Source organism: Lolium perenne, chromosome 4 (assembly GCF_019359855.2).
Source record: "Lolium perenne isolate Kyuss_39 chromosome 4, Kyuss_2.0, whole genome shotgun sequence".
Taxonomy (NCBI): Eukaryota; Viridiplantae; Streptophyta; class Magnoliopsida; order Poales; family Poaceae; genus Lolium; species Lolium perenne.
Window position 1 is genome coordinate 356213103 of NC_067247.2, and position 9787 is coordinate 356222889.

A 9787-nucleotide genomic window follows, 5' to 3' on the forward strand; every position below is an offset into this window, starting at 1 on the left:
TCTCTTTTGTTTTCTGCAAGCAAACATCATTTTCCACACCATACGTTTAATCCTTTGTTTTCAGCAAGCCGGTGAGATTGACAACCTCACTGTTAAGTTGGGGAAAAATAGTTTGATTGTGTTGTGCAGGTTCCACGTTGGCACCAGAATCCCTAGTGTTGCGCCGCACTACACTCCTTCACCAACAACCTTCACGTGATCTTCATCTCCTACTGGTTCGATAACCTTGGTTTCTTACTGAGGGGAAACTCGCTGTTGTACTCATCATACCTTCCTCTTGGGGTTCCCAACGGACGTGTGCTTTACCGTCACAAGCAGGATCCTCACGAGGGGGAGAAGAAGTAGGGGCCATAGGGCGGAAAACACTAGGGATGGTGGTACGCGATTTACCCAGCTTCGGAACACTCGCACGATGTCAAGACCTACTGATGCTTGTCTGGAGTTATCTGGACGCTTTCGCGTTGTTACAATGAGTTGTGGTTGTCCCTCTAGTGCTCCCGGGATCCGGCTTATGTAGGCGCACAGATCTAGGGTTTACATGGAGAGTCCTAGCCGGATTACAGGTTGCCTAACTACGGTACAATGTCTTGCCGTGTACGTCAAGAATCTGCCTTCCCTCTACGTCGTACTGGATCCGGGTTCCTCATGGGCTTTCACGGATCCGACCTCCTCCGAAGGTCGGTTGGGATCCGGCTTCCTGATCCTGGGCTGGACCTCATCCTCCATGATCAACAGCAACTGGGCCACCCGATGGGCCACATGCCACATCACCGTCTATGGGATACCCGGGCTTGCCGGATCTAGGCACTGTCGATGGTACACTCAGGAAGTATACCCACAGCAGGCCTTACTACAACCGCTCAAAATATGTCACGATTTATGGTGCTAGAGAGATGCCCTTGCAACGTGTGTGATTTAGATAGTGGCCAAACTTACATAGTGGTAAAAAAAGCAAGATAAGGAACATTATGTTATTTTGGACACTTACAAAATAGAATCTTTACTATTAAATGGGAGTTGATCGTTTGACACTCAACGCACTTTGATGGTCGTCATTAAAACAATCCGGACCGTCCGCTAAGACTAGTCACAATGCATAGTATCATATAGAAGTATCATGCGAATGATACTACTACATGTTACTATCTCCACAATGCATGGTATCATATACTAGTATCATAGTCTCCATATATTAATAGTTTTGTAGAATCTCAATGCAAATATGTGTACAAGATTTACTTGACATTATTTTTTCTAGTAGTATGTGCTATGATATGGTATCTACCTATGATACTAGTACACTCTCCCTCATCCTTAATCGTGACCGCCACATCAAGATTTTCGCATTTACGCAAATGCGGTCGTGATACTACCTATGATACTCCCATTGTGGGTAGTCTAACTCATCAACATCGCGCACCGTAGGATTGCTCCACGATCTCGAATCCTCCCTCGAGCGAATCGTCGCATGAGGGTTTGGCGGCTAGCTCCAGTACGTCTCGTGGAAGAAACCCTCGTCATTGGCGGCGGCTTGTTCCACTTAGGGCGATTAGATCTGGCTGTGATCTCATCGCCATTGTTCCACCTCCTACCCACCCCGAGCGGCCTTCTACTCAACGCCCTCACCGCCGACTACTCTGGCTCCGTGCTGCCCGTGCTTTGCCAGCTTCTCGAATTTAGGTTGCTGATTTCTGATCCCCCACTTAAGCGTGACGAAATCCTGGTGATCCATGCCTCCACGGCTCCACCCAATCATGATCTGTAAGGGACGGAAATATGAGTTCGTCCTATCGGCGATGGAGATCCACCACCTGTTGATTCTGCACCCGTCGTCGCTGACGAGATGTTTCCACGAAGTAAACGATTTCGAGTTTGGAATTTTCATATTTTTCTTCTCTACATCGATTCAAATCTGTTGCGGTGTTTGGTGGCGAAGGTGGGATGATGGTTTTCCTCGGTTTTGCTCGATGTGTGCAGGACGGAGTACACTGGCTGGTTGAACACCTTCTCCCCAAGTCGATGTTGTTTCAGGTTGAGTACGCCATTGAGGCCATAAAGGTGAGATTCATTTTATTTAGTTATTTGGGAGGGGATCTATGCCGTAAGTGTTAAACTGCCGAGAGGCCGATGCTATATGGCGTTACGTTTGAGGCTTCATATGCTATTCTGGTGGATCTGTATTGCCAGCTTTAGCTGAGATAGATGTGCAAGATCGATGTACTGTATGTAAGTAACACTTATGATGTTGATACTCCGGCTATTGATTGCAGTTGGGCTCGACCACGGTCAGGTTGAAGACTAAGGATGGTGTTGTCCTAGCCGGTGAGGAACGTGTGACCTCATCGCTGCTGGTAATTGCATCTTCACTTACCAATTCATTATGCTGGAGAAATAATACTTCAATTATATATGCTTATTACCCATTTGAATGTTTAGTTGCAAACCTTTCTGACTGAACGAGGGCTGGACTAACGACACGAGCTTCATCCGCTGCAAATGGAGGAGATGAATTAGAGAGAATCCATGGTCGTGCTTTCCTCCTGCCATTATACTCTATTTACTCATCCACCCCCTGTTTGAGGTAATACTTATATCGTACTCCTTCTTTGTGTTCAATTGTATCTAATTGTAGTTGTTAATCTTGCCTCTATGTGTGAGGGATCAATTTAGTTTACATGGCCCCAACCGCATATACGTCAACAATCTCTCGCCGAAGAAATGCAGCCAGTACGTGATGGGAGAGAGTACACAGACCAGTACACCATTGGCAACCACATCTAGCCGTCTTCACCACTCCAAGGACTGGTACTTACGCATGCCACAACGTGGTGCTACGTTGGCGGGCTTGCGGCCATGTTCCTCGACCTTTGCATTACCGTATCTGTCGCATCGTGTTCTTGCCGTCCGCACTCAACCTTTGCATTACCGTATGCTCAGCTAGGCATTGGCGGGCTGGCGGCTGGCCATTGTGTCTCTATGTCATCATCTTTTCTGATATCATCATGAAATATTCAGGCAACTACCAAATGTGATTAACGATGGAAGAACAAAGAACTGAAGTATTGAACTATATGTTCTCAAACTTGGAGGAGAAAACACCGAATCTTCATCAGTGCTGGACTACAGGTTTGCATAAACATCATTTAAAAGTGACTGCAAAAAGGTCATAAAAAGTCTCTGGAATTTTTTGGTTTCCTTTTTTGGACTTAAGTTTTGGGTGCAAACCTTTTCGTGGTTCCATCATGAAAGTTGGGACTTGGCAGTAAGAAACAGCACCTAGCTTAGCATGTGCATATGATTTCTCTTTATTAGTCCTTCTGTATGGTAACACATCCATCCACATGTAGTTTGAGGTTTTTTTTTGTGTCAAGCAAGTAGTTTGAATGTACAATATGGATTAGCACGAACAGAACGCGGGTTGCTCTGCTCCAATTTTTGCAGTCTTATATGTCACTTAATGTTTTTGGTTTTCCATTTTTTCATACAATTAATGGAAACTTGGGGTTAGCAGGAATTAAAAAGGCTAACATTTATGTAATTAGTTATTAGTAAAAAAAATTAGTTAGCATTACTATGTCTTCCCATCAGTATTGATCTTTTATTCTTCTTTTCCTATTTAGGTTATGATAAAATCTGGTTGACATATTCATTTTTTTCTGAATCGTGTGACTCTACGGTGCAGATCTGGTGCACACTAGATTTCACACAAGTCTAGAAGAACAAGGTACAAAAGGGACATGTAAGTTCCTCACAGCAGTAAAGCGGGTGCAAAATTTGGCTCCCTAATAGTTTTCCAAGAAAACATGAAATGTTTGAAGTGTATACCATGTTTCAAAACTTACGGTCCCAACAATCGTTTCATGGTTTAAAGTCTTAGGTCTGCAAGTGTTACTGTAAGTGATTGTGGTTATTTGTAGACTTTCTTCTCTCTACGGTTGCCAAGGATGAGTAATCAAAACGGGTGTGCTTTTTTATGTTTGCATTGAAAAGCACAGGTCAATACATTTGGATAAATTGAGATTTTTTTTTCCTTCACTTAGAGTAACATGTTCAAGTAAATTTCATGCGATTTGTATACCCATGAGAGTAGAGATTGCAATATTTCTCTGATCGATCTGCTTTGGCAGACTGCCGGTTTGTATTTGATCGATAACCTGTCGGTGTGTATTTCATGTTGTAATACTGCTCCGATCAATCCGCTTCTATATGCAGGGGTATTTTTGTGTTGTTTTGACCCTGTTTGGAAGAAAGGTTTTCCGAGCTAACCAATCAGAAATTACTAGGCTGTAAAAAAGTTCAGTATGATCCAAAAATAGTGCGTTTGGAAGCCAAATATTGGATCTGTATTAATCCGTTGGATCCTGTTATACACCCTAAAAAGAATATCACCTCAACCCCTTTAGTCTTTTTTATGTCTGATAGATGTCTGGGGAGCGGATTCTCCTAAGGATTGAGTCACCACCCCAGGCCCATGTCTCATCTGTTGGCCGTCACCATAGGTACCGCCAGCTCTTCAAGTTGTTGTGGGTGTCGCCTCCTCCTCCGTCGTCGCCTCCTCCATAGGTTGCCATCTACTCCTCCAACTCCTCCTCCATCGTCGCCTCCTCCACAGGTTGCCACCTACTCCTCCACGGTTAGACTTCCACACCCTGGACGGTTCCATTTGCTCGCCCAACGTCTTGATCCCATGGGGTTCGCAGTTCTGTTGATGGATCCAACCCACGTGTGGGGAAGTGATGTCATCCACCGCTGGTATGCTATGCTCAAAATCCTGCTAGCCAAACAAGACATTTCGAGCCAGAACTATACCCAAGTTTTTCGAGGTTTTATGGAGTTTAGTAGAATTCCCTTTGTGGTAAGTTCCACCGAGCTCCCAAACAGGACCTAGGGTTTTTAAATGCGGCGGGATTAGTGGGGTTAGTGAATCTGTACAAAATAGAATATATATTTTGGAGGCATTGGGGTGCTTAGCTTTTTGGTCAAGTTGGGGTATTTGAATCACTAACTCTATCTAGCTATTAGGCGTGATGTAGTAGTCATTTCAGATGAAAGGAAAAAAACCAAGATTATTGTCGATGAATACATAATGCGGGGAATCCATATATAGGCAATATTCGTTAATGAGAGGAGATGCACAATTGTGCATGTAGTAGGAAGAAATCGGCAACACACGATCACAACTGAATCAAGAGGTAGATTTGGAGAAGAAGATGTGAGGCCAAAACAAAGAATTTTGAGGATGAAGGGGCAAAATAAATAGGATTCTCAGCCTATTAAAACATTTCTCGATACATGTGTAAATAAAACATAACATCATCAATGTCACTACATGTTTATTGGTCATTTCGTAGCAACGCACGGGCATTCAACTAGTTTACTTAAATGCTTAGTCCATTCATCACAAAAGTAGTACTCCTACTTGAGGTTTCATGTCAAATTGATAAGTCTACCACTACGACTCAGTGGGAAAAGGTTAAAAGAAAACACAAGTTTAGCACCATGGTCGACGCCGTGGCGTGGGCCACTATCTTCTTTTTATTATGTGGTTCACTGTGAATCTGTGCAGAGATATGAACTTTGTGGCATTACAACGCATGTGATTTCGATATGCTTAGAGCATCTGCCACACGCGCTTTCCAAATAAGTGCCGGTACATACGATCGACAGCGCTATGGGGGTTGCCGGCGCCTACTCCCCAATTTAGTAGTGGTTGCACATATACCAGCAACCCCAGAGAATTTCCCAAAAATAGCTTTGAACACGAAAATATAATTAAATTACGGAATTTAATTCAAATTTACTACAAACTAGACTTAATACTATTTTAGTGGCAGTCGGTTGGGGCGCGCGACAGGCCTACCTCATCGCCGTTCTTCCCCTTTGCCGCCTGAAGCTGTGCGCATCTTTCCGCCCTTACTTCACGCATCTGGCGGAGGAGCATGGCCGCCGGCGACGGTGGAACTTGGTGGTGGCGCTGCCACCTCAGCGTCGCCAACCACCGGCAAGACTAATCTTTCTGAGCGAGCCTCGCTTGCTCGCGGGTGGCTGCCTTGGCCTAGCGCTAAGCGTTGAGCTCAAGTAGTTTCTGCCGCTTGTCCGCCATGAGGAGACGACCCGCCTCTTCCTTGGCCTCCGTGGGCGCGAGATCTCGACGGCGTGCTCGAAGTTGGCGTCGTTGATGAACTCGAGCTATTCCTCCTGCAGCCCCCGGAAGCCCAGCACGTTGAAGGAGGCCATGATCGCCGCCTGCTCCGGGTCACCGTGGACCTCCTGCTCCTTGCCCCACTGCGCCACCTACTCCGTCGCCTCGGCTACTGCGTCTGCTATGAACGCATCATTCCACTTGTCGAACTGGGAGTCGTCGGAGTTGAAGTCCGGTAGCTCGAACTTTGCGCCGGATTGCTGCGGGCCACGGGCTCAGATCACAGTGGTTGTAGTTGTGGTGGTGGTTGCGGCGCACGACCGTTCCAGCCTAGCATTGAATACGTGGTCGCCAGCCGCCGCGACATTGTTCTGGATATGAGAGCATCGGTGGTGGAGAGGAGAGGCTAGTGCAGCAGCGGGGCTAGTCGGTGGTGGCGAGGAGAGGCTAGTGCGGCATAAATAGGTGGAGCCAGCAGACGGCAGAGCATCCGAGGCGTCACATTTATAGCGTCGTCTGCGCGTGGAGAACAGGTGACTTCGTCGGCAACAGACGCCAAAGCATCCAAGGCATCACATTTATGGCGGCGTCTGCGCTTGGAGAGCCGGTGGCTTCATCGGGAACCGACGATAGAGCATACGAGGCACTGCATTTGAGTCGCTGATATGGCTGGTCCGCGGACGTTTTCCTACGTGGCGCGAGGTGCCGGCACGCCCATTCGGAGCCCCACGTGAAGGGGCCGGCACGGGATTACCGACGATTTTATTGGGCTCGAAACGGCGCCGGCGCTTTCAATTTTACTGCCGATCCCCAAATTGCTATTGGAAAGGTTATTGGACTCCCTGGTGAAGATGATCTTACCTTTGAAATCCCCAGAGTTGTAAAAAAGCAAAGAAAAAACAAAAATGAGAGTTCAGATACACTCTCTATCAATCCAGCGAGGGCCGATAGACGAGGAGGGCGCAGACGGAAACGAGCACTGGTAGAAAAAGGGGCTTTAGTCCCGGTTCGCAACTGCCATTAGTCGTGGTTGCGCAACCGGGACCAATTAAGCGCGACTAAAGGCCCCCACCTTTAGTCGCGGTTGCTTACAAACCGCGACTAAAGGCACGTCCACGTGGGCGCCAGGCGACCGTCGGGGTGGAGGACCTTTAGTCGCGGTTCTCCTGGCGAACCACGACTAAAGGCCTCCGCGGGTTTAGGGTTTTAGCCCCCCTAAATCTGGTTTCTTTTTAATTTGTATTGTTTTATTTCTTTTATATTTTATTTTTTGTTTTATTTTAATTTTGAAGGAGTTTCACATATTCTACGCTACTATATACATGCATATGAATGTACAATTTCAAACAAGTTTGAAATTAGAACCAAGAAGAATTTAAGAGGAATATACAATATATATTCAATCTCGGATGACCATATACAATTTCGAACAAGTTTCCATACATAATTTATGGCATCAGAAGTTCTACGTCCTCGTGATTGTAGGATAACGTTGCATAGAAAACAAAAATTTTCCTACCGCGAACACGAAATCCAAGCCAAGATGCAATCTAGAAGACGGTAGCAACGAGGGGATTATCGAGTCTCACCCTTGAAGAGATTCCAAAGCCTACAAGATGAGGCTCTTGTTGCTGCGGTAGACGTTCACTTGCCGCTTGCAAAAGCGCGTAGAAGATCTTGATCACGATCGCTTCCGGCGCCACGAACGGGCAGCACCTCCGTACTCGGTCACACGTTCGGTTGTTGATGAAGACGACGTCCACCTCCCGTTCCAGCGGGCAGCGGAAGTAGTAGCTCCTCTTGAATCCGACAGCACGACGGCGTGGTGTCGGTGGTGGTGGAGAAATCCGGCGGAGCTTCGCTAAAGCTACGTGGAAGATATGGAGGAGAAGGGGGCGGCTAGGGTTTGGGAGGGGGTGGCCGGCCACTTCAATGGGGCGGCCAGCTTGTGGTCTTGGGGTGGCCGGCCCCCTCCCCTTGGCCCCTCATTATATAGGTGGAAGCCCCAAGTGTTGGTCTCCAAGTCTTCGAATAAGACCCGAACCAAAAACCTTCCATATGGTGGGGAAACCTACCCAAGCTAGGACTCCCACTAGAGGTGGGAGTTCCACCTCCCATATGGGGGGGTGGCCGGCCCCCTAAGGGGGAGTCCACTTGGGACTCCTCCCCCACTAGGGTTGGCCGGCCATGGAGGTGGAGTCCCATGTGGACTCCACCTTCCTTGGTGGTTTCTTCCGGACTTTTCTAGAACCTTCTAGAACCTTCCATAGAACCTTCCGCATCATTTTAATTCACATAAAATGATATCCTATATATGAATCTTATTCTCCGGACCATTCCGGAACTCCTCGTGATGTCCGGGATCTCATCCGGGACTCCGAACAAATATTCGAACTCCATTCCATATTCAAGTTCTACCATTTCAACATCCAACTTTAAGTGTGTCACCCTACGGTTCGTGAACTATGTAGACATGGTTGAGTACTCACTCCGACCAATAACCAATAGCGGGATCTGGAGATCCATAATGGCTCCCACATATTCAACGATGACTTTAGTGATCGAATGAACCATTCACATACGATACCAATTCCCTTTGTCACGCGATATTTTACTTGTCCGAGGTTTGATCATCGGTATCACTCTATACCTTGTTCAACCTCGTCTCCTGACAAGTACTCTTTACTCGTACCGTGGTATGTGGTCTCTTATGAACTTATTCATATGCTTGCAAGACATTAGACGACATTCCACCGAGAGGGCCCAGAGTATATCTATCCGTCATCGGGATGGACAAATCCCACTGTTGATCCATATGCCTCAACTCATACTTTCCGGATACTTAATCCCACCTTTATAACCACCCATTTACGCAGTGGCGTTTGATGTAATCAAAGTACCTTTCCGGTATAAGTGATTTACATGATCTCATGGTCATAAGGACTAGGTAACTATGTATCGAAAGCTTATAGCAAATAACTTAATGACGAGATCTTATGCTACGCTTAATTGGGTGTGTCCATTACATCATTCATATAATGACATAACCTTGTTATCAATAACATCCCATGTTCATGATTATGAAACTAATCATCTATTAATCAACAAGCTAGTTAAGAGGCATACTAGGGACTCTTTGTTGTTTACATATCACACATGTATCAATGTTTCGGTTAATACAATTATAGCATGGTATATAAACATTTATCATAAACATAAAGATATATAATAACCACTTTTATTATTGCCTCTTGGGCATATCTCCAACAGTGATAGTGTTCTCCTTTAGGATGGAGGACTTCCCTCATCAAAAATCCTGCTAGTTCCTCTTGAATTGGTCGGAAGCGAGCTTCTGGACTAAGCGTCTTCCGCAAGTTATTCCTCTTGACGTTGTTCTCCGACGGCTTCCGCTCAGAGGTGTATCTCCGGATGAACTCACAAACATAGTATCCGCATAGATTGGTCCCCGGTGGCTGAACATCCCCAGACAGTAGCCTTCTAAATTCTAGCTCTTTTTTGAATTCACCGACCGTTTCATCTGTGAACCGTCTCCAAACCCTACAGGGCAAAGAAAAATAAATGAACAAGGGAGTTATTAGTTACTTGATATTAGGAAATGAACGAAAGAGGCCGATCGATATAGGG

At 46.1% G+C, this 9787-nt stretch overlaps 1 protein-coding gene across 6 annotated transcripts; it reads left to right on the forward strand.

The window, feature by feature from the left end:
• Nucleotides 1-1447: 1447 nt before the first annotated feature.
• LOC127296900 (proteasome subunit alpha type-5) lies at nt 1448-4035 on the forward strand. Of its 6 annotated transcripts, XR_011743978.1 has the most exons (6): nt 1449-1856; nt 1978-2058; nt 2271-2351; nt 2437-2581; nt 3016-3126; nt 3683-4035. XR_011743978.1 is itself a non-coding variant. In XM_051327137.2 (4 exons), exons 1-4 carry the CDS (start codon nt 1731-1733, stop codon nt 2470-2472), a joined length of 324 nt encoding a protein of 107 aa, XP_051183097.1. In that variant the 5' UTR covers nt 1449-1730; the 3' UTR covers nt 2473-4035. The 6 variants fall into 6 exon arrangements, 1 of the variants encoding a protein (XP_051183097.1); XR_011743979.1 differs by lacking the exon at nt 3016-3126 and having other exon boundaries at nt 1448-1856; XR_007848768.2 differs by having other exon boundaries at nt 2437-3126.
• The last annotated feature ends 5752 nt before the right edge of the window (nt 4036-9787 follow it).